The sequence below is a fragment of the Lycorma delicatula genome, chromosome 1 (assembly GCF_047948215.1).
Source record: "Lycorma delicatula isolate Av1 chromosome 1, ASM4794821v1, whole genome shotgun sequence".
NCBI classification, from domain to species: Eukaryota; Metazoa; Arthropoda; class Insecta; order Hemiptera; family Fulgoridae; genus Lycorma; species Lycorma delicatula.
In genome coordinates, this window is record NC_134455.1 from 311,234,777 (window position 1) to 311,261,197 (window position 26,421).

The 26,421-nt window shown below is 29.8% G+C and overlaps 2 protein-coding genes across 2 annotated transcripts in view; one reads left to right on the forward strand and one right to left on the reverse strand.

Moving 5' to 3' along the window:
• The first annotated feature begins 2,562 nt into the window (after window positions 1–2,562).
• The window catches only part of LOC142333980 (uncharacterized), a 78,745-nt gene continuing 54,886 nt past the window's right edge, over window positions 2,563–26,421 (forward strand). The window contains exons 1-3 of the mRNA XM_075381640.1: window positions 2,563–2,937; window positions 3,755–3,927; window positions 8,454–9,427. The gene's annotated coding sequence lies outside the window, so the exon portion shown is untranslated. The remainder of the gene's footprint in view (window positions 2,938–3,754; window positions 3,928–8,453; window positions 9,428–26,421) is intronic.
• Window positions 15,170–21,195, reverse strand: LOC142333971 (uncharacterized). The gene is made up of 2 exons (XM_075381631.1): window positions 20,550–21,195; window positions 15,170–16,847 (listed from the first exon to the last, which is right to left on the reverse strand). Exons 1-2 carry the CDS (start codon window positions 21,187–21,189, stop codon window positions 15,265–15,267), a joined length of 2,223 nt encoding a protein of 740 aa, XP_075237746.1. The 5' UTR covers window positions 21,190–21,195; the 3' UTR covers window positions 15,170–15,264.

The following is a 26,421-nucleotide window of genomic DNA, read 5'->3' on the forward strand; positions in this document are numbered from 1 at the left end:
GCTGATTTTGAAAGTTGAGAGTTACAGTGTTCAAGTCCTAGTAAAGCCAGTTATTTTTACACGGATTTGAATACTAGATCGTGAATACCGGTGTTCTTTGGTGGTTGGGTTTCAATTAACCACACATTTCAGGAATGGTCGAACTGAGTATGTACAAGACTACACTTCATTTACACTCATACATATCATTCTCATTCATCCTCTGAAGAACTATCTAAACGGTAGTTACCGGAGGCTAAACAGGAAAAGAGAGAGAGAGTGTTCAAGGGTTGACAGAAACAAATTAAGGAGTTACTTTTACCAGACACAATATTTACTAAATTAGGCAGTATTTGGGATAGGATCATTTAAATAATTATATTATTATTATTATTTAAATAAAATAGCATCAACTCTCTGTTGATGGAGCACAAGTCATATTAATCCTTATTCTCTAGCAATTAGATCCAAATTTTTACAATTCTTTATGGTAGTAGCTTACACTGTACAAACACATTTAAAAAATGGTCCTTGTTATTTGTTGTTTATTAAAAGTATAAAGATATGCTTTGAATGAACTTAGTTTCTAAAATTTGGTGAATAAAAGAAAAAAAATACCAAAATGAAGCAGTTATATTTTATTCACATACAAAAAATTTTTATCTTTTAATTTAAACAGTTGTTTTTCCATATAGAATAATTAAACAGAATTAAAAAAGTATTATAAATATAATGAAAGAAGGAGCATCTTAATTAGCTTAAAGAAGAAAAATTTACACATTATTTAAAAGTGAAAACATCTTTAACAAAATGAAATCTTCTAAATGATTAGAAAAAGAAAAAAAACAAAATTCAGATGTAAAAATGATGATATTGTACTATAAAATATTATAGTTTTTGTATTTTAACATATACAGAATGTATCACAAAGTTCTCCCAGGATTTTCATAACCTATTCTACTTGTGAAAATAATGGAAAATTCATATAAACATATGTCCTAGAATGCTTAGTTTGCAAATTACAACTAGTGAAAGATTTTGGTTAGACTCAGCTACTCTGAAATGACATATACTGAAATTTTTAGGACATTAATTAAGAGGCAGAATTAGTGATTTCTTATGGTTTTGATCTGAAAACTGAATAAAATAGGTCCCAGAACTGTATATGCAGTAGTTTTTGAGTAAATATTTTTTTTAGAAAAAGCAGTACAGAAGCGTGCCAAGAAATGTGTTGAAAGTGGCGGGTTCATTTTTGAACATTTGTTATAACCTAGCATGTATAATGCACTTTGGTCTAATGTACTATTTCTAAATAAAATTTGAATTTTTCTAACTTTACTTTCTTTCTTTTTTCTGTTTAGTTTCCGGGAATCACCATCAGGTATTACTTAAGAGGATGAATGAGGATGATATGTATGAGTGTAAATGAAGTATAGTATGTACAGTTTCAGGTTGACCATTCCTGAGATGTGTGGTTAATTAAAACCAACCATCAAAGAACACAGGTATCCATGATCTAGTATTGAAATCAGTATAAAAGTAACTGCCTTTATTAGGACTTAAACGCTGGAACTCTCTACTTCCAAATCAGCTGATTTGGAAAGACGTGTTCACCACTAAACCAACCCAGTGGGTTTTTCTAACTTTACTTAATTTTATTAAATTTAACTTACATTATTTTTCTCAGAATTAAATTTTCTACAGGTTTTGTTTAAAGGTTTTATGTGTTTATAACCCATTTAACAAAGTTATTGTATGTCAAACATAAATTACAGGTTTTTTTACCTTAAATTATTTTAAAAACTCTTCTTATTTAACATATTTTAATGTGCAGTTTTACATATTTGAATCAGTTTAATACATGAAACATAAGTTTGGAATAATGTAATTAATGAAACAGTTTTGTTGTGAAATGTTATCTCAAAACAACATATATGTAATACAATTTTATACAAAACCAATTGGTTTTTAAAATGCAATGAAGTTCTCGTAAGCTGGAAAAAATGAAAATTAAAGAAATTTTATTCGTATGCATTTGTTGACATGGGTTGCAGTGTTGCAAACAAATATGATTAGCACAAGTGAAATTAAAATTAGATGTAGAAAGATTTCATCAGTTTATTTGTTTACAAAAGCTTTGTTTCTGTGGTTTAGTGTAAAGTATGATAAGATTTGTTTTTTAAATGCTGTCATAGCAATATACATAAGTGTTTCATCATTCATATATATTAATACATTATTCAATATTTGCAAATGTGTATATTTCTGACATATAAATCAATATTTTGTTATGTAGAAAACTTTATAACAGTTTCATTATTATTCTCTTTGTAAAATTGTTTTTATCAAATGTCAAAATAAGTATACTCTATTGGTACATATTACAATTTTTTTTTTTTAATGTCAAGAAGCCTGAATTGACTGTAGGTATCTGTGTATGACAAATTAGATAAATTTTCTATCTATGAAAAGATGGAAGAAGACATATATATTGATTTATGAAAAATCAATTGACCTAGAGTGACCTACCCCCTAAGATAGCAGAAGTATTATGAATATAAATATAGCATTTGTTTACTCCAATTTTAATAGATACAGAGTGCATATATAATATGTATTTAAAAAGTGTTTATCAAAAATAGGTATAGTAGGTCATGAATGCTGACAAAGATAATGACAATGACTATCAAATGAGTTATATTGTAAGGCTTACAAAAACTGGTCCACTAATTTATTATGCGGTAAACTGATAAAATGTTTCCAATCCAGAAAATACATTCTATTGTATGGAAGTTGTTCTTTCTCAGGATTTTTGGAACTAATTATACATCACCTTCTGTGTGAGTTACTGCAGGCAGCTTTTTAAAAATATTCTTTAAAAAAAAATACAATAGATAAAGAGGTACATAATTAGATCTGAAAGATTGTTTTGAAGAGCAACTTTCATGTAATCTGAAAGTAAGTTGTTTATCATTTTTAATAATCTATAAATTTCTATCTTAGTACATTTTATTTAAAGATTTAAATTCAAATTATTTAATTTTAAATGTAACAATATAATAAGGAAATAAACAAAATGTGTTATAACATTATGTAACATATTTATTTAAAGATATGCATATTTGCTTCATAACCTTCATTTTTTAAATACATTTGTTATAAATTATGTTTGTTAAAGAAAAAAGGAATAATAATAATAATCACTACTACCTTGTTTAACTGATGTTAAACAAATGCTCACTCAATAGGTGAGAGTTTTCTAACAAATGCATCCAGAAAATGAATAAAATAATTTCCAAATCAGGCTACTCATTGTTTTAGTGTCTGGATATTTTGAATATCCAGTGTTTTATTTCTGCTTATAGTAGTGTAAAGTAAATGTCTGTGTTTCTGCAATAAATCTGAATTTATTTTAATGTAGATCTAATCAATAATATTTTTATGCATAAAAGCAAAATAAAATCCCTCAGTGATTTACTGACCACTAGTCTTATATATATATACAATTATTTTATATATATATATATATATATATATATATAATTGAAAACGAATGTTTGTTGTTTAACCCGTATATGTTCCTATGCCATTCATCCGATTGCGGTGAAACTTCGGTGAGTTGTTGTGGGCATGCCTGCGAAGGTTTCTGAATTAGTTTGAACCCGCTAGGTGGTGCCAGTGTCGAGATATTTACGAAACAAACAAACAAATATTCATACAAACTTTCTTCTTCTAAATATATAAAAGGCAATGTTCGTATGTGTGTCTGTTGCAGACTAAAAAACTACTGAACCGATTTACGTGCGGGAAAAAGGGAAAGGAAGAAAGGAGAAAAGAGGAGGGGAAACAGGAGAAAGGGAAAATTGAAAAAGGAAAAAAAGGGGAAGGGGGAAATTTGGAAAGAAATATGGGACAGGGAACAGAGAAATAGGGAAAAAGGCAAATAAGGTAAAAGTGAAAGGTTAAATTCTGTGACGTTCCGTAATGTACTTCTAATGTGTTAATTTAATCTATATATATGTCGGAGAATAAAGTACAGTGGAGTATCTTCCGACAAAACGATGAGAATATTCTTTAGAATATCTGTATTTTTAGTAGTTTTAAGAAATGTACTATTACTTGTAATGTTTTGTAAAATAAGGTTTAAATTGTTTTATTGCGGTAGGCTTAGGCCTAGGTAGGCACATGGTTGTCAACGTAGTCGGGATCCCAGGACGATAGGGGTATCATAAAATTAATAAGAAAAGGAAATATGCAGTAGGTATATTATTTGAGAATATTGAGAAAAGGTAGTCTTGCTTTGGAACCCAGATCGAACGGACGTCCTGGTGATCGCGAATTCGTTGTTTCCCTGAGCCTCGGTCTATCGCAAGTTGTTTTAATATTATTTGAATTCTAAATTCAATTAGTCTTATATTATGGTTCGTGTACTACTGAGTTATTGATGAGTGATGGTTATTATTTGTAATTGTTTCATTGTGCGAGTTGTCTGCTCATTTTTATTAATTGAACTTTATTATAATCTTATATATTCTCCACTTGTAATAGTAAAGATGAGTGAAGCACAAAACGTTGAATCCCTGACAAATCTCCTCGCCTCTCCGACATCAGAAGTGGGATCGTCTCCATCTGGTCCATCACCTGATCAGTGGAATACATTGTTTGAGTTTATGAAGTGTTGTATGCAAAAGCCATTATCGACAAAGAAAAGTGTTGCGTTACCACGATTTAATCCAGAGAGTGCAGGATCGGATTCTGTTGCTTGGTGCTCTGCAGCAGAACTGTGTCTATTAGAAAATCCTCTTCATCGCGCAATGTGACGTGTTTCAAATGTGGGGTAGCTGGTCATATTGCGCCAAACTGTACGGCTCCAGGTAGCAGCCGTAGCGGTCCAGGGAACAACAAGGAGAATGGTAGCGTCGAACGCCGTGTGAATCTTTCCACAGTTGCAGCTCCTACTGGTATTCTAAACCATCTTGGTGAGTCGTTTCCATATTGTTTTGATTCAGGAGCGGAATGCTCGTTAATAAAGGAATCGATAGCGATTAAGTTTTCTGGACGTAGGATTAATGAATTAATAATTTTGAAAGGCATCGGAAATGTTGAAGTAAATTGTAGCATGCAAATTTTATCTATTGTAATTATGGATTTGTTTACATTAGAGATTCTTTTTCACGTTGTCCCAGATGAATATTTGAGTTATAATATTTTAATTGGTCGAGAAATTTTGAGCTTGGGTTTTGAAGTAAATATTTCTCAAAATAATTTTAAAATCTGTAAATCTAAAGTAGTAAATGAATGTAGTAAATTCGAAATTATAAATTTTGATAATTGCAGATACGATAGAAGAAGCGTTTGAAAGACTTCGAGTGGTATTAAAAATTCTTATAGATGCGGGATTCTCATTTAATTTTTCAAAATGTTATTTTTTCAAAACATCTGTTTCATACCTTGGGTACGAGATTCAAGAAGGACAAGTTCGTCCCAACCCTCGTAAAATAAACTCTTTAACAATGGTACCCGCTCCAAGGACCGTTACTCAGCTTAGACAGTTTATTGGCCTTGCATCTTATTTCCGACGGTTTCTCCCTAAGTTTTCACAAATCATGAAACCATTATATGCTCTTACCTCAGGTAAAAAATATATTGAGTGGACTGAGACACATGAAAACGCCCGACAAAAAGTAATTCATACTTTGACCAACGAACCCGTCTTAATTATCTTTGACCCGGATTATCCTATAGAACTGCATACCGACGCTAGTTCCGATGGGTACGGAGCAATACTCATGCATAAAGTAGACGGTAAAAATAAAGTTATTGAATACTTTAGTAAAAGGACAAGCCCAGCCGAGTCCAGGTATCATTCTTACGAACTCGAAACTATGGCCGTTGTTAAATCTATTAAACATTTTCGGCATTACTTTCATGGACGACAATTTACTGTTGTAACTGATTGTAATTCATTGAAATCTTCTCAAAATAAGATTGATCTTAATGATAGAGTCCATAGGTGGTGGGCTTATTTACAGGCTTTTCAGTTCGATATAGTTTATAGAGAAGGCAAACGTATGTCGCACGCGGATTTCTTCTCTCGAAACCCTTTGTCCGATTTACCAAAACAGGTTAATAAGTTTAAAATAGGAGATCACGTTTTGATTAAGAACGAAGAACGTAATCAAACGAAACTCGATAGGAAATTTAGAGGTCCATTCGTAGTAACAGAATTACTTGATAACGACAGGTACACACTAAAATCTTTAAGTAGTAGTAGAAGTTATAAGTATAGTCATGATAAGTTGAGAGAAATGCCTGAGAATCATATTCCTAATGAGTTGGATGTTTCCTCGGACAATGAAAGTTGTGCCGAGGAGACTGTTGATGTTGGTCCTGAAACAGGGACTATGGTTTAAAAAGAGACCACCAATGACGCAATGCACTAATGGCTGGCAGCAGGTCGTGGACCTGGCATTTTTATTTTTCGCACATGCATCAGTGTGTAGTCGTAACTGCAAACTAAATTAGTGGCTAATGTTAGTTTGATCAGGGCGCGATGGGCACCTGATGATGTGTCGGGCAGGTAGTTGTGGCAACTACAGAATATGCATGATACTGTATGTGGCATACAGGGTAGCCTAGAGATAGTGCAGAGGTCTATTGGTGGAGGAAATAAAATCTTATTTGACAGTTAAATGATAAGGAATAATGATTGATGGCTTTTCGATCTCTTGAGTACTGCACGATGACTATTTAGGATAATGAATAATTAATGGATTTCTGTTACTCGAGAGGACTTCTGAATCTATCTTTTGTACTTTAACTATTGTAAAATGCTTTATAATGACCGAGGTCAGTTGAAAACAAAAATTAAAATACCACTGTAACTCAATGTTTTAGATACACCCGAGGGCGTGTGATTGTCAGAATGGCCGTGTCGGAGAATAAAGTACAGTGGAGTATCTTCCGACAAAACGATGAGAATATTCTTTAGAATATCTGTATTTTTAGTAGTTTTAAGAAATGTACTATTACTTGTAATGTTTTGTAAAATAAGGTTTAAATTGTTTTATTGCGGTAGGCTTAGGCCTAGGTAGGCACATGGTTGTCAACGTAGTCGGGATCCCAGGACGATAGGGGTATCATAAAATTAATAAGGGAAAGGAAATATGCAGTAGGTATATTATTTGAGAATATTGAGAAAAGGTAGTCTTGCTTTGGAACCCAGATCGAACGGACGTCCTGGTGATCGCGAATTCGTTGTTTCCCTGAGCCTCGGTCTATCGCAAGTTGTTTTAATATTATTTGAATTCTAAATTGAATTAGTCTTATATTATGGTTCGTGTACTACTGAGTTATTGATGAGTGATGGTTATCATTTGTAATTGTTTCATTGTGCGAGTTGTCTGCTCATTTTTATTAATTGAACTTTATTATAATCTTATATATTCTCCACTTGTAATAGTAAAGATGAGTGAAGCACAAAACGTTGAATCCCTGACAAATCTCCTCGCCTCTCCGACATATATAATAGCGAAAAATTTTCGGGTCAGCTAGTTCCCTATAAATCTTTGTAAAATGAACATTATTGAGATGCATTTCTGTTCCCTGGGTAAATGTAGGAGCCAGAATCTCATCCTACCTTTGAAAAATGCCATTTATACTCATATTTTAAATACATTGGAAAAGTAATTATAATTTAATTATTATAAATCTTATAATTATAAAATTCTTGGTGGCTGATTTTCTTTTCTTAAGAATTACTTGCATGAATTTTTATTTTATTTCCAAGAATTTAGACAGATGTTCATTTTTTCAATACATGAATTATATATGTTGATTTCTTAAAGAAAAATATCCGTACAAAAAATAATAATTTCAGAATTCTGAAATCTGAACAGTTAGTGGATAAATTCAGTGATTGAACACAATGATAAATCTATATTTTAAAGCTAACTTTAATAAATAATTTTATCTGATTATAAGATCGTGAATTTTGGTAGAAAATGAACAATTGCAAAATGTAACAATAAATTTTCTATTAATATTTCCCAAATTTTAATTATTGCTCTGAAAATGATTCTGGTAGAGCTTGTGCGTACCTATTTAATTTTGGGCTTCTCAGTTACAAATTTTATCTATCTTTTATTAGCTTTCATTTTACATTATAACTTTGTGCAAATTAAAAAAATTCCATTGGGCCTTTGTTGCAAACAAAGTTAAATTTGTAATCACAGAAATTTTACTAATAGCTTGTCTATTTCTGAATGTGATGGATACTATAGCTTCAACAAGACTTTGCTTATTTGCCTTCTTTTCAGCCACTTATGCTAGCTGACTAAGCCAGTTAAAATTAACATAATTAACCTGCTTGATTACAATCTTAATGACCTGCAGGTTGACTTGAGACATTTTTGAAAGAATAATGAACTAATTTAATAACAAGTTGAATTGAGAATTTTTCTTATTTTACACAGGTTATTACTGATACCGTTACTGATAGTAATCATTATTGTGAAGGAACAAAAGCATATTCGCTAATCAAGAACTGTATTGCAGTTATACAATATTTTTAACCAGGGAAGGCACATAGCTCTTACATAGAAAGCATGCAAGATTTTTTGTACTGTAAAATACCATTTTACTTTATATTTATTTAGTCGTTATTATTTTCCTAAATAATATTATTTATTTTGAACATCCTTAGATATTTTTAACTGTCTACAAGAGATATTTGTAACTAATTAAATAATTATGTATAAATATATACTTACAAAGCAGCTTTTCCATAAATTTATACTGATATCACAAGATTTATATTATAGAATTTGAAAAATGACCCATACTAGGTTGTTCATTTAAGAAAATTTCAATAATAACCATATCAGCATTCCACTATATTAAAAAAATCACACATATTGTGCTTATTTATACGAGAGGTTATCTCTAAATTAAAGAAATTTATTTATTGTAAAAAAATTTATTCTGAAAACTTTATAAACACTTTTTATTTCTCTTAAACTACTTATTAGACGTGGTAATATAGTATTAGATGCCGTCGGTCAGCCGCCCATGTCGCCGATTTTGAATGGCGCGCCGTAATTTACGTAGAGTATCACAGTAGGCTTCTGCATTTATAGTCGCTCCATGCGAACCCACCGGGTTGGTCTAGTGGTTAACATGTTGGTTAGTGGCTTAAAATTTTCATGGTTTAAAAAACGTATGACTCACGTATTTCACAGTCGGTGGCAAATTCAATTTTCCAATTCATTTTATAACCTAATAACTCACACGTAATCAAAGATACTACAACGCGACAACTTATAGACAACAATGCAATGTGTACATTACTAGCGTGGCCATGGACGACACAGGTTCGCCAATCGTAAGGAGAGAAATCTTCCAGCGGTCTTTACTTTAGAGATATCTCTCGTATGTTCTGCAAATAGATGTAAGATTTTTATTCTGTACTTTCTGCATTTAAAAATGAAATGAATATCTTATAAGGAAATAAACAACTTATAAAATGAACATATTATGTAACATTTTCTAGCACCTTGATTATTGTTATGCATTCTTGTAAAACAGTTTTTGTGTGATTTTGAAACAAAATCTTTTTAGTGACATATTTTTTCATTCAAATATGCTAGCCTTCAAATTTTTTTTGTTGAGATTTTCCATTTTCTTTTAGGGTTCATTTTATTGGTTCAAAATCCTTAAAAAAATAAAATTTATATTTCCATAAATTTTCAGTATATTACAAAAATATAACTTACTGGAAGGCGCTCATGGAGGAATAATTGATTGTCCAAGAAACATTACTGAGTGTTTATGGTCTAACAGATGAGGTTGTTGAACAGCACAAAAAAATAATTTAGACTCACTAAATATCATTCACTTTTGTCATGTAGTTCTTAAGGACATAAAATAGCAATGCATTCTATATGCAAACAAAATCATTACTGTTTATAAAATAAAATTCCAGTCTAAACAGTGAGAGTAACACAATTACCAGGTTTTAGACATTGTAGATTATAAGATAACTTAATGTCACTATTGCTTTGAGATACATTTCCAAGTAATCATAACAAAGTGTCAATGTGTTAAGACCCTTAATGATAATGTCAATAATACTTACACCAAAGCCTGGAGCCGACTATGCCATAGTGAATTTTAATATTCTCTTCATTGACACTTTGGACTGAACCTGACTGCAAAATTATTATTACCCCTTCAGTATGAAAATGTATAGACCAATTTTTCATAATGAAATGTGGTTTGAATTAAATAAATGAAATAAGAATAATTTTTTGAATACATGGAAAATGCTTGCAGAACATTTTTAAAAAATTATGATACTCTTCCTTCCTCAGTGTTGCTGCTTAGGAAGGCATGTTACTTCCTCAAATAAATAAAAATAATTCTACTTCCACCATATAGATGAAAGAAGAATGTAAAAAAAGATTTGCAGATAACTTTGTAATAATTCATTCAATTTGCACAATAACAATTTTTTATAAAGTGAAATAATGTTTTTCACTCAGGTCAGTTTATTAGATGTTAAATAAAGTTTATTCAGTTAGAAATGTGTATTTATGTTATTTTAAATAAATGAAAAGGATGACTATGTAAATTATTTCTTGCCAACTGACAGCTACCCCTACCGTATGGTAGCTTCCTTTCACACTTGTAGGTTCTTTGTAATTACATGATATCTTATAAAAATATGTAATAGGTATTCATTAAGTAACGGATGTATATATTTCATTGGTTTTTAATTTTCTTGGATATTACAGTAAAAATTAATCAAAAAGAGGCTGTAATGAAACAGTTGAGGGTAGTGACTGACTCACTCTCTCTGTGTAACTGTGTGTATATATATTTGTGTGTGTGTGTGCATGCGCAAGCTTTTGGTGTGTTGGGTAGTTATTTTCTGTAACTAATATTAGATGTTCTGAAACTGATACAGACACAACAGTAAAAACCTCCCAGTTTCTATAACATTTTTTTTTTAAGAATATAAAATTAAAATAATAGGTATTTATAAATATTTATGTTGGTTTCCTCTTACCAATAGAGCTATTAATTTTTCTTTATAACATCAGAATTAACTTTCTTAATTAAATTCACAAAAAATTCAAATATTAAAAGAGTAAAAATTGATTAAAATTAAGTATTTAAATGTAAAAAACATATTTGATAATTTCAGTATTATAAAAATATAAAAAATATTTTTGCCGAAAAAAGATAAGTAATATGTATGTGGGTTAATTTTTTCGTTGATTAATTACTATAAAACTTCATATATCTGTTTAATTGTACATTCTCACTACCAGTGTAATTAATTGCAAAATTAGATGATGCAATCATAATTTTGTAAAAAAAGCTATCATATATTATTGAGTTTTACTGATTTTTAATCATACAAATTTTAACATATTGAAAAAATATATTATCTCCTAAAATTTTTTCCCCATAAATTTATTTATTTTTATATAAATAAATAAAAAATAATGCACCGACTTATTCTTTAATTAAGGGCTAAAAAAAAGTTTTATATATTTTTTTTGCCCCAACTCATTATTATTTCTGAAAAAGTATTTTAAAGAAATAATTAATTGAATTTTTTTTTCACAATAGGTCAGTTGAAAGTGTACATTAAAGAGAAAAAAACACAAAATTAAAACTTTTCTTCAGTGATTTTTTTCTTTGATTTTTAGTTTTGAAGTAATCACATAAGATTACCATAAGAAATACTCTTCATGACAAGTTAGAGGATGAAAAATTTCAAAAACTTAAAAAGTCATAACTTCCTTATCTTTTTATTGTATGGAGTAAAAACAATTGCAGGGAATTTTTCAAGATTAAAGAAGACTTGAAATTAATTTTTCGTTAAATCAGTAGTTTCCTAGAAATTTACAACCTCATTTTATACACTAACCTCTCCCATGCTTGTCTGGCCCACAACCTATCTGCTAGGACTTTCCAGAAACTCAACAAATGATTAAAGCTAAATATGTCAAACAAAAAATTCAGTGTCTTAATTATTTCCTTATTCAGTGTACATTTCTATTTTTTAACAATAAACAATATGATCCTTCCTATCAGACATAAGATCTCGTTCTTCATTAGAGTTGTTAGGAAATAACATTAAAAAGAAAATTAACAATTGTATTGATAAGGAGAAAATTATTTAGCATATTGATATTTGAAAATTAACTTTTTATGAGTATGGTTTTCTTAAAAAATATCTTACAAATATCAAGAGTTTTATCTGGTATGTCAACATGTAAGTTACTGAAGATATCAACTATCTAACACAAAAAGAAATAGTCACACAAAAAATGATTGTATATGAATGTCTTTACGTACACAAATACAAAAGCACAAACTAACTAAATGTATGCTAACTCCTTTTACTTCATTTTAGCAATTACTTTCATTTTTCTTAATTTCAGTTACATTTAGAAAAAATATCTATAAAAAACAGGGCAGATATGTTAGCAAGTCAATATTAGTTAATAAGACAGTAAACAGTACAGTGGGCTGACCTTCCTCACTATAATGTGAACATTTTGGTGGTGCTGACTCCCCCTTCATATACAACTGATGTTCAAACACATAACAAAAAAAAAATCCAAATGGGTATATACTTAATACAGCTAAATTCATTTTATCAATATCTGATTGTCAGTTGACTATTTTACTGGTACCTATTTACTGCATACTTGTAACTAATAAATTATAAAATGGACAAGAATACTTCTTGTTCATTGTATTATGTTAACTACGAGCAGATAATATAAAAATAATAAAATAAACAGAAGATAGCATCCATACTGCTTCTAAAACATGCATTATTTCTTACAGCACTATTTAGGGAAGTGAAAGCAAATGTTAGTTAACTCTTATGATTATTGTGGACTCAATGTGAGAAAATGAATGTCCAGATTAGAAGAATAATTGATAATATTTATAAAGTTTGTAGCAACTGTAATTATTATTTAAAATAAAATATATGAAAAATGTTAATTTTCAGGTATTTCTGAAATTCAGTTTCAGACTACTATTGAATAAGACAGACATTCTTTCTTTTTGAAAAAGGAAAATTTCAATAATAATTTAAAATTGCAATAAAGAAGAGTGAATTGGGCTTAACCCTTGAATTATTAAAGTTAATAAATAATTAAAAATGGGAGAACACAGATCAAATACCAATTTATTATAATATGCTAGCAGCAGTGAAGAGAACTAAAGACCTTTTCTTATTTTTGTGGTACTTTTATTTATTTCTAAGAACTACTCTAAGACAAAAGATACACCATTGTGCCTTCATTAATGTTGGCTCCTTTTATCATTTTAGGAAGTAAATTATCTTAAAAAAGCTTATAAAATTTGACATCATAATGTATGTTATGAAATGGTCTACATGAATAATACTAGATCACACATGACAATGGCCTGAATATGGCAGATAAGACAATATATTGATATGAATAACCAAACAGGTTGTGCATTCTAACCAATAATTTAATTTGGCTTGAACTTTTTCTGTTATATTTTATTACATATTTATGGTGTGATTTTTTTTTAATTTTGTTAAATTAAAACATTTTTTAAACCTAATATTTTTGAAGATCAGTAAATACCTGATAAGTTAAAAATAAACTGATTTATTTTACTTTGTATAATGGAAAATGGATAGAGAATAAATTTTTGTTTGTGAGTATACACTGTCATATTCATAAATATCTTTTTTTCATTGTTGTTTTGTGGCTTGGATATTTCTTATTAGAAATTTTTTTGTTACTGTTGTTGCTTAATTATTATACTCTCCAAGAAGATTATTAATGTTATTATATAGTAATTGCTATTTCAGTAGGAACTGAAATAATTATATCATTAAAAAGCTTCAAGTTAAGGCTTACTCACCTGTAGTTCCAAAACCATAGAAGTATTGTTATCAGAAATAATGAATTTGTTAGAAATACCAAAAATATATATTTTTAGAACATATTTCAATGGCTAAAGTGTGTAATAAATATGCATTCAGTATCTGCTACTGATTGACTGTACATGTATGATTTAGTTGTATGTGTACATAACACAAATAAACTGTAAAATGATATCTCAGTTATTTCTTCCAAAATTCATGCATACATATGCTAAAAATTTCACATCAATGTTTGCTGGTGTTTAAAAGTTTATTTTCATTGGCTAACTATTAAAAAATGAAGATAACTTGAACTTTTGAGATGATTTCAGTCTCTTCTTCATCTCTTGCAAACAATGTAATTGTTTTTGTTATGAAGCTCAAAAATGCTGACCAGCTCACTTTTAAATTACATGGAGTTATTGTACCAAATTGTCTATTATTCAGTTTCATTATTATTAGATTGATGAAAATGGTGCCATCAATAAATCTACTGATTTACTGACTCATTAACAGTATAGTACCATTGAATATTCCACTAATAAAGGAGCTTTCTTTTTCTTTTAGCCTCCAAAACCACCATAAAGTATTACTTTAGAGGATGATATGTATGAATGTAAATGAAGTGTCGTTTTGTACAGTCTCAGGTCGATCATTCCTGAGATCTGTGGTTAATTGAAATCCAACCACCAAAAAACACTGATATCCACGATCTAGAAGTCAAATCTCTATAAAGGTAACTGCTTTTACTAGTATTTGAACCTTGAAACGCTCGACTTTGAAATCAACTGATTTGTGATGATGAGTTCACCACTAGACCAACTCGGTGGGTTAAGAAAGGAGCTACACAACCAGTTTGGAAAAAAAAAGTATAACTTCCATATAATTTAAAAGTGAGTAATTTAAAATGTTTAAAACTATCAGTACGTTTGAAAATAAAAACATAAATGTAATAAAAATTTAATAACTGGTTGGTTTAATGGTGTTGTAGCATTTTTGTGATCATAACAGTTACGACTCATCTAGTTCTGCATTCATTTCTTAAAAAAGGTTTGTTAGTTTTTTATCATTTCATCATGCATCGTCACAAAAAAAAAAGAATAGTTGTCTTTGTAATTCAGTATATATCTGTTGAGTAGATAAATAAATAAATAAATAAATTATTATTGTTATTAAGCACAAAAAAAATTATTTTTTATGACAATTTATTCTACAGTAAAATATTGGGAAATTATGAGGAAGAAATAAATGTGCATTAAATAAAGATCATAAAATTTTATTTAAGTCCAATAATGAAGTACGTATACAAATCTTGTACTTAATGGTGGCCAAATGCACCATAATGTTTAAGGTATTTAAATGACCCATTTCACTGATCGAAACCAACTCATGCTTTGATTTTTCTGATGGTTTTCATTTTGGTTACTTTCTTCATTGTGCGTATTCTTAACATTATGATTCTGAATATTTTGATTGTCATTGTAATGGTCATTCTTTTTACTGCTTATTTTCTGATTGCTGTCATTTTGGAACATAATGCTATCACTATTCTGGTGATTAGATTTGCTGCTCAGGCCACTGTTATTGTTCCAGCTGGGATTAGTATTACAGTTGTTGTTATTGTTCCAACTATTGAGATTGTTGTTGTTCCAGTTGTTATGATTGTTGTTGTTATTCAAGTTGTTACGATTGTTGTTGTTCCAGTTATTGGGATTGTTTTTATTGCTGCTGTTCCAGTCATTGTTTTTCTGATTGTATTTATTATTGTTGTTGTTAAGATTGTTATTGTTATTCCAGTTATTGGGATTGTTGTTGTTGTTCCAGTTGTTGGGATTGTTGTTATTATTGTTCCAGTTGTTGGGATTATTGTTGTTATTATTGTTCCAGTTGTTGGGATTGTTGTAGTTGTTGTTATTCCAGTTATTTGGACTATTGTTGTTGTTATTCCAGTTGTTATGATTGTTGTAGTTGTTGGGATTATTTTTATTGTTACTGTTCCAGTCATTGTTATTCTGATTGCGGTTATTATTGTTGTTGTTATGATTGTTATTGTTATTCCAGTTGTTGGGATTGTTGTTGTTGTTCCAGTTGTTGGGATTGTTATTGTTATTATTGATCCAGTTGTTAGGATTATTATTGATCCAGTTGTTAGGATTATTATTGTTCCAGTTGTTGGGGTTGTTGTTATTCCAGTTGTTACGATTGTTATTATTACTCCAGTTGTTGGCATTGTTGTTGTTATTCCAGTTGTTACGATTGTTATTATTATTCCAGTTGTTAGCATTGTTGTTGTTATTCCAGTTATTACGATTGTTATTGTTATTCCAGTTGTTGGCATTGTTGTTGTTCCAGTTGTTACGATTGTTATTGTTATTCCAGTTGTTGGCATTGTTGTTGTTCCAGTTGTTAGGATTGTTATTGTTATTCCAGTTGTTACGATTGTTATTGTTATTCCAGTTGTTACGATTGTTATTATTATTCCAGTTGTTAGCATTGTTGTTGTTATTCCAGTTATTAGGATTGTTATTGTTATTCCAGTTGTTGGCATTGTTGTTGTTCCAGTTGTTACGATTGTTATTGTTATTCCAGTTGTTGGCATTGTTGTTGTTCCAGTTGTTAGGATTGTTATTGTTATTCCAGTTGTTACGATTGTTATTGTTATTCCAGTTGTTGGCATTGTGGTTGTTCCAGTTGTTAGGATTATTGTTGTTCCAGTTGTTAGGATTGTTGTTGTTATTCCAGTTGTTACGATTGTTATTGTTATTATTCCCATTGTTGGGATTGAAGTTGTTGTTATTGTTGTTCCGGTTGTTGGGGTGGTTGTTGTTGTTCCAGTTGTTACGATTATTATTGTAATTCCAGTTGTTGAGATAGTTGTTGTTCCAGTTGTATTTATCTTTATTGTTTGAATCAGTAACATCAGCCTGGTTACCATTTCCTGAAAAATACATATTACATTATGGTTTGAAAGAGGGGACTTATTTCTTGTAATAATTTTTTTAAAATATATGCTAGCAAAGTTGTTGCTGCAATGTATAATATAATACATAATGTATAATATAAATTTTATTTTATTTATTTTTATTTTTGTAGGTAATAGTTGTTTATTAGATATCTGTGATGAAAAAGGAGAAGAATTTTTAAATACTATTCCTCTGTATTGTTTATCTCTGAAAATACTATTAAGGAATTTAAATTATAAAAATTAAATGCAATTTATTAATGTATATTTTTTTGTTCAGACAATTTAAAAATAATTAAACAAAAGTGCTCATATTGAAGTAATTGGCATATATTATTTTATTACAGTTATTTAATAATATTACTGTACTATTTATTGCAATATTAATTTATAATATTATTGGCATATTAGTCCACTATCATATTTTTGTTACTAAACTAATGTAATGGTTATACTAACAACAATGTTAGACACAAAGGAATAATACAATTTATTTTAAAACTTATTAATTTCAGAAATTATGAAATATATAAAAATGAACTAACCATATTAAAGTAAAATTAACATATAATAGAATTTGAACATTAAAGTTACTTTTAAAATGAATCCTTTTAATAAATATTTTTTAAATACATTTTTCTAAAACGAATAAATAAACTAGATGGCATTTTAATGAAACTAGTAATTGTAATTGTTACAAAATTTATATTTACAAAGGATCAAGGCAGATATAATAGTTTTCAAACGTACGCAAATAGCAGCACTATATAATTATTGCTAGTACAATAGAAAATATATTTTATGTTAATATGACCTGGAAATTATATTAAGGTTTTCAGTATGCCTATTTTATTATCGTTAAAAAATAAATTAGGTAAAAGAAATGACAATAGTTTTGTGCATTTAGCTAATATTATAATAAAATAATTAAGGTCTTGTATGAAATAAGAATATTTAAAAAATTATGCACTGCTAGTTTGCCAATTACATATAAAGTATTATTTAAATAATTTTACCAAGCACTAGACTACTGCTAAACAGAGATGTTAATGAAGTTGTCTAATAATAATTATAAGAATGTTTGTCTGTCCTTTAAAAATAAAATATTAAAATGCAGTGGTTGATTTATATTTAGAGTAAATTATTACAATAGAATAAAAAAAAGATCCAATTAATAAATAAAAGTTCAGAAAATATAAAAAAAATTTTACATGTAGTATCCCATTCCGTTTACTTATCACCTTTAAATTTCAGATCATCAACCATTTAAAAACTGTTATTCAGTTTGTAAATTCATTTTTATCTTCTTAGAAACACATTTTTTAGACTTAGAAACACAGGTCAAAGCTTTTTGTCTTCATCATTCTTTTAAATTGATAAATATGATATTTTATAAAAGTTATTGCTAACCTAAACATTTAAAAAAAAAAAAATTACGTATAAAGAAAAATATTGTTTTAAGTGAACCGCTAAAAGAGTGAAAACTATTGGGGCAGTTCTTTCCTTCTGCTGCATACTTGTGGGTAGAACATTGCTGAACATATTGTGTTACAAGTTCTAGATAGTAGATATAGATTTGAATCCCTCATACTACTACTCCCTTTTCTTTTAGCAATTCATCTGTTCGTTATTCTACTTTTCTCTGATAGTAATTAATTAAAGGGCTAATCTTTTTTCAAAATAATTCACATCTTCTCTCATAGTAGCTACAATATGATAAAAAAAGGTGAGAAACGAGATTAAATAAAGTCGATGGGAAATGTTCTGAAAAGATAACCCTTCAATTAATTAACATATTTTTTGAAAAATTGATTTAAAATTCTTAAGAATAATATGTAATTAGTAATCTTGTTAAACGATTATCAATCTTCTCGGCTAACAATCATCCTCTTCTTTCTCGTGGACCACTATTTATGATCGTTAATTTTAACGTAGTATGGATTTACGTTCATATTTTTTTTTCTAAATTGGCTTCTATATAATTAAAAATTAACTTTAATTTATTTTTGTTGGTTGGCATTGGACATTTAGGTTTTTCAAAACGTCATTACAGTTACCATATCAAAACAAATTTTAAATCGTCATAGACAGAAAAACACATTCGCCACATTAAACATTCTACACAGTATGATAAGTAAATAAACATAGTATATGTTAAGTATATAACGTATTATGTAATGTTAAGGGTGCACGCTCCGCATGATATTTTAATGTCTTTTTGATTATGACATATCTGATAATGGCTAAAGAACTGGAACGTGTACTATTAAAAAAAATTAAGTAGAGTTATTGGCGGTATTTTGTATTTCATTATTTGAAACATATAACAACAGATACAAGTTAGAATTTTATATAGTGATGATGCAGACATACTCATACTTTTTGCATTGTACTTTCGTAATTTGAATAAAAATAAACTTTATAAAACCTTTTCAGTTCATTTAGCTTTGGAACTGGTTATGTACGGCGTCAGTTTTAAAACTCTGTTACAAAATCATTTTATATGGCATCGAAGTCGGTTATTTTGTTTTATATTCACAAAGGAATCGGTTTAATTACACAATTTGAATGACGTTCATACGATGTAAAATGTTTTATTTAGACTATAAAGAATATGACCATATTTTTCTCAGAAATGTGCTTGTGTGTGTGTGTGTGTGTGTGTGAGACTTGTGTATTATAACTGCTATGGGGATTACGGATTTATCTTAGTAGCATTTATCTTAGATTGAAACACATAATAAATTATGATATACGGCACACACAAAAAAAGAAAAAATTTGCGGTCATAAATACGTCACTTTTACATGAGGTCTATAAATATATTTTCTGACAAATGATATCGGTAAACATGTAACACATTTAGATTAGTAATGAATAACAGTATACAATAAAAATTGTTTTTTGTCAATCTGAATACCTCTTTCAGTGGTGGGGATTTTTATAAAACGTACTTTTCTGATTCACTTATACTAACATATGTTACTAATCTGTGATTTATGACACGGGTTTTTCATCATATTTTGCCCAATTTTCAACCGATTTGCTTGAAAGTATTATTTTTAAAATCAGAAAACTATGTTTCATAAACACAAAGCAAAAAAAAACAAAAATTTCACTAATAAAAAACGCGGTAGAAATGCACAAAAAAAATTCTGCAATTAAATAATGGTAATTTTTGTACAGTTTCAATCTTTTTGTTGTTACAGGCATAAAAAATATTGTAACGTTTTTTTTTTGTCAGAATCTGTTAAATCTCTTTAATATACTGTAATTTTTTGAAATTTTTTTCACAAGAGGGTAGCATAAGACTATGAAGGGAGGCAATCATATACCAACATATTTTTGCGGAGCGCTAATCAAGCGCGGATCATTGTGATGGGAAAAGGTTATAAAAAAGTTTAATCGGCGTTTAAAAATAATCACATGTAAACCAATTTAATTATTACTTAAATACTTGAAAATATTTGTAACTTGAAAAAAATATTATTGATCTAGTTTCGTATGACCTAATTTAAAGAAGTACACATTATCTTTTAAAAACAAATCAAACTAAGAAAAAACTTATTTACCGATACGAGTGCAGAACTATGCTTTAATTGATTAAAATAAATACAAATAAATAAATCTATGAATACAAATAATTAAATGGGAAACAAATTTATATGTAATACTTACCATGGTTGTGATTCTGGTCATTCTGATTGTTGTTTTCTTTGTCATCATCACCGTTGTCGTCGTGGTTGTTATTTACATTTTGGCCGTTTTGATTATTGTCGTTGTTCGTATTATGGCCGTTTTTGTCGTTCTGATTGTGATCATCGTTATCATCTTCGTTATGATTATTGTTGTTGTTATCATCGTTATGATTGTTTTTGTTGTCATCGTTATGATTATTTTTGTTGTTGTCGTCGTTGTTATGGTTGTTCTTGTTGTCGTCGTCGTTTTTATGATTGTTTTTATTGTCTTCATCGTTATGATTATTTTTGTTGTCATTTTTATGATCGACATTATTGTTGTTATCATTATGATTGTCGTTCACACTGTGACCATTTTGAGTGCTGTCGTCATCTTTCTTCATATTGTAGCCATTTTGGGTATAGATGTCCGTATTCTGACCATTTTGGTTTTGGCCATTGCGGTCATCGTTTCTGAAGAAATAGTTATACCAAACATCATCGTTGTCCTGGTTTTGTTGCTGCTGACTTACTGAATTTCCGTAATTTGAACTAGTAAACCACTGCTTAGGGTGTCCGTAAGGTTGAAAAGCTGCAGCAGTGAAGCCAAAGAGCACCAGAAATATCAAACAGGAATTCATATTGAATAAGACAGATAATGATTCCCTACCGCCTCTTTATATACCCTATGAATACATCTTTATCTTCCAATATCAGCAGCTCGGTCATAGTTCTTCCTCTCTCCCCATTCTCTATAGAATAGTCCATGATCTGAAGAGAAAAATTGATTATTTTATTATAAGTTGTTGAAATAGCGATGATATTACTATAATTATTTGCATTACAGCATATAAGTTAAAAATAAAGGTAAAAATATTGCAATTTTATGTTTCCATTCAACAAGACAACAAAATTATTTTTTTCATTCTTCATCATATACTTTGACCTAGGAAAGCGTTAGCTTCCGTTAACTTTTATATAAATTATAAAATCTAAAACAACTTTCGACCTACTTATTTAGATTATATAAAAAAAAAATTTAAACAAAAATAGTAAGGAATTATAATTTTTTTTAATTATTTCAGTTGATGAAATCAGATATAAACAAACATGGCACCATCATCAATGTTTTTCAAGTTTTATTTCTATAAAATATAAAATTAATTAAATCCACCTATATTTTGTTTATCATTTACGAATTTATACTTCAAAATTCAATGAAATAATTTACTAATAATGTCTTTCAAATTTTAAATTCTGGTACGTTTTGAACTGAATTTTGATTTAAATATCTAACCTGCACTATAATTTGAATTTTGCACATTCCATTACAGATTGTAATCATCATTACTTACTAATAATAATCATTTATTATTACTTTTGGTAGAAAAGTTTTTTAATTAATTATGTAATCTTTGTATATTTATTTCACTTATTAATATCTTCTCGTATTAAGTAGAAACAGTATATGTACAATATTGTTTCGAAATAGAAGGAGTATATTAAAATTTGTTCTTAAAACTATTTGCTCCACTCTTAGTTAAAGATATTTTAAACGAAATATTACATTGTCACAATATGATTTTAATATATTCTTTGTTTATTGTTGTCGTTACTTAGTTCTGGATTGCTTAGAGTAATCCTGAAATCGTTATGATATACAAAATATTTTCAGACGAGCTTTAAGAAAATTAGTTGTAAAACTGATTAAAAAGAACCATATTCCGTATTCCAGAAAAGTTTAACTCGGTTAATGCCGTTTCTTTTCATTCCATTTCTTATTTTAACCATGATGCTGGTTTTCCATTTTTTTAACTTTCTTGCAAACAGTTTTTTCTATTCAATAATCTTGACCGTCTAATCCTTAATTTAGCGCCAACTTAAAAAATTAAAAATTTATTAAATAATTTAATTTTTTTTTTTAATTTTATTCGGTTATTTATTTATTTATTTTTTCCAATTATCGCCAGAGAGAGAATAAAAATAGTTTAAGTCTAGTTTACATTTTTTTATAACAGGATTTATTTAAGGCTTCATATCCTGTTTTTTGTTTTCAATAAAAATTACGTTCGCAATCATTTTAATAATTTTGATAAAGTAAAAAGATTAATTTAAAAAAAATATATATATAGCATATATAAATTATTTAATAATACAGCAATTATAAATTGAAATTAATAACCACAACTATTGTGTTTGGTGACTATCAGCAGATCCAAAACTAATTTAACATCATAATATTCGTTTACGTATCGTCATCGAGTATGACGAATGAATGAGAACGGTTTATTCATTTGTCATGATTGTTTGCTGTGTTTGTTAATTTTTCCTGTTTGGTCTCCGGGAATCACTGTCAGATATTACTTCAGAGGATGAATGAGGATGATATGTAGGAGTGTAAGTGAAGTGTAGTAGTCTTCTACAGTCTCAGGTTGACCATTTATGAGATGTGTGGTTAATTGAAACAACCACCAAAGTACACCGGTATCCACGATCTAGTATTCAAATCCGTATAAAAGCAACTGCCTTTACTAGGATTTGAATGTTGAAACTCTCGACTTTGAAATCAGCTGATTTGCAAAGAGCCGTTCACCAATAGACCAACCCGGTGGGTACTGTGTTTGTTAATAACTCGTGTTAAACCGAACGAATAAATTATTAAATCAAAAGTCGTAGCAACTTATGACTAGAAGGATATCTATCAATTTATGAATTTGTGATCACTCCACTATCCTTTAGGCACTGATGCTGTTAGACATGCAAAAAAAATACATCGATACTCACAGCTATAGTAAGAAGTATAAAACAAAAAAAATCCCTTTCGACAAGCCGGAAGGCGGAGGTAGATTTCACTAGTGCTAAGTAGGAGATAAAAAAATTTCCACCATAAAGTTAGGAAAAACCTCAAATTTAGTCGATACGACAATGGTTGCATATGAAAAAAAGTTTCACATGTTTAGCATACAAGCCCCATCTTCTTACAATTCTCCCAACATTTTGGTCATCCCTTACTATAAGGGTAGGTCATATCAAAAATTGTTTCAGACAAAAGTTTTAAGTAATGTTTAGAGGACTAACGACCACTTTAAACCGATTCGATGCTGTGACTATTAAGGGGGTATGATTTTTTTTGTCTACAAAACCCCGTTTTTTCCACCCCCTGGGCCAGTGGTTGGTGATATCAAAAAACTTTACTTACATAAGTTTTAGGCCCTTATTTAAAGAATAGCAGAAACTTTAAACGAATTCGATATTTTACTTAATATGAAAGTTATAGCGATATTTCTTTTTTTCGAAAAAGCCCCCCATTTCTACCCTCATGGTCCGATTTTGGCCATTAACGAAGTCAACCGAGATTTTTGGACAAGTTATCTTTAAGAAACAATTTGAAACTGATTGGCGCAAAATTTTGGCAGTTATCCTGTCACAAGAAAGTGAAATATATATATACTAGCTCTACCCGCCATGCTTCGCTGTGGCACATTGTGGTTGCATGGATGAGAAATGAGAAACAAAACAAAGCATACGTTTTCATAGAAGTTTAATTTTGCAATACTTGAGGATATACAATATTTTTTGTTTTTCCACTGTCTGTGTAGATATAAAGGTTTGCCGGCTCAGGAACACGCAATATACAGTTGCCCATGTGAGAAGCAATCCGCAACTAAATCTAAACCACACAATTCTAAAGATTGACCTTGAGCTTTATTGATTGTGATTGCAAATGCCAATCGAATTGGGAATTGTAATCTTTTAAATTAAAATGGTGTATCGGTCGGGATTATGGGTATTCGAGGAATGAGGACATCTTCACCTTTGAAAGGCCCCGTTAAAATCGTTGCTTCCACTACGTTATTCATCAATTTCTTAACTGCAAGTCGCGTGCCGTTGCAGAGTTTTGGCTGATTAATATTCCGCAACAGGATAATTGTCATTTTTTGATCGAACCGTTGCTAGAATCAATCTAATGAGGAATGTTTTCCCAGTTCCTCCTGGCGCATCCAAGAAGAAGGTCCCCCCAACTCCGTCATTTATCATTTGCATTATGCGATCATAAATGCCTTTCTGTTCACACGTTAATTTGGGAATGTTTGATTGGACATATGACTGAAGATCACCAATGTTGTAACTCTGTTCACGGCGTAAATCCACATCAAATGAAGCAATCGCAGCTCGGATGGGTGCTGGCATTCCCAGTTGACTAAGAACTTTATTTGCAATAGCTAAGCACTTGTCTTCAATATTTATCAATGCTTCGTTGTAAATGCCTTCTGTAAATTCCATGGTCATATTGGTATTTTCTAGGCATACTCTATGCAAAATATCCTCAGCCATATGCGATCGATATCTTTCCCATAACTCTATGGGAGATGAAGGGAAGCAAGCGGTCAATATAATTGCGAATAATGCGCGAATTTGGTTTGGATGTGCAGTGTTGCACGCGTCATTAATACATATATCCCAATGTTGGTCGTTTTCTAATAAATTCAGAGCTTGGTGAAAGGCACAGCTCAATCACGACACGATCACACAAAAGTACCTCGATTAAAGTGAATAATTAATTCAGATTGTGTAATAATCTGAATCAGATGCAAGTGGATACGTTTTTTTTTTGTTAATAAACTATGTAATTGGGAACCGGTATTGTTTCACATGTGACTGCGGTTGTCATTAGCTAGTATGGCGAGTGTTCTCCTCGCTTCCGGCAGATGGCGCGGTCACTGGTACACAGCTGACCGTTAAAAAAACTGTTTTCTCGTGGTCGCGGGTATGTGACTGATGCGAAAAATAGATAAAAACAATCTTTGATGCGGGTTATATATCGTGCTAAAATTTGAGTTCAATCGGTGCAGAACATATTGAGTTTTTGAAGCGTACACAAACGAACTTAACATTTTTATATATAAAGATTTGTGGGCTGCAAAAAAAAGCCCTTAAGTCGTGCGAAAAAACACATCATTTTAAATGCTTACAGAAGCAGAGTAATGCTTACAAATTACAGAATAATCAAACGGCGTTGATTTCAGATGTTAATAACCTGCTAACGTAAGTAGAGGTTGTGCTGCTTCAGTGTACATCGTGATTCTCGAGTATGAATCTACTAATGAATTACGGTCTCCAAAGAAAACAAAACCCCGCAGGTCAATTGAGAAAAAGGTGAGATTTTGATAAAAACGCGATTCGTAAAAAAATTACACGAATTTGAATTATTTAGAAATAGTTTAGCGGTGTATTATGCCCTTTGGAAGAGAATTCGGTTATTGTCTTTGACAACGCTTCTTATCATTAAACGAAAAGAATTCCAGCCGTGTTATAGAAAAACAATGATATCGATATGTGTCTTAGTTCAAAAGGAATAATTTTTGAAGAGGTTTAAGTTAATATTCAATCACTGCAAAGGGTTTCGCGTATTAAAAGTAATTATAGTCCGTATAAAATTGATTTGACACACAACGCCATATTGGTAAGTCGTGTTTTTATTTGGCTCCTAACGAATATGTTTGCCGGCCTCCGTGGCGCGAGTGGTAACGTCTCGGACTTTAATCCGGTGGTTCCGAGTTGGAATCCCGGTCAGGCATGGCATTTTCATACGCTATAAATCATTCATATTATCATCTGAAGCAATGCATAATGGTTTCGGAGGTTAAAAAAAACCAAAAAAAAAAACCAATACTTAGTTGTGTGGTATCAGTGTTACTATTGTGAATTTTGTTCTTTGCTTTTACAAAGCAAAGAACGCTAAATGACCAAAAACGATTGTTTGGTCATATATATGTAAAAAAATAACCGAACAAAGGATTTTTTGGTCATTATGTAGGGATATTATTTTCTGTGTATTTGGTTATTTCGACTTTTATGTTTGCATAGTCTTA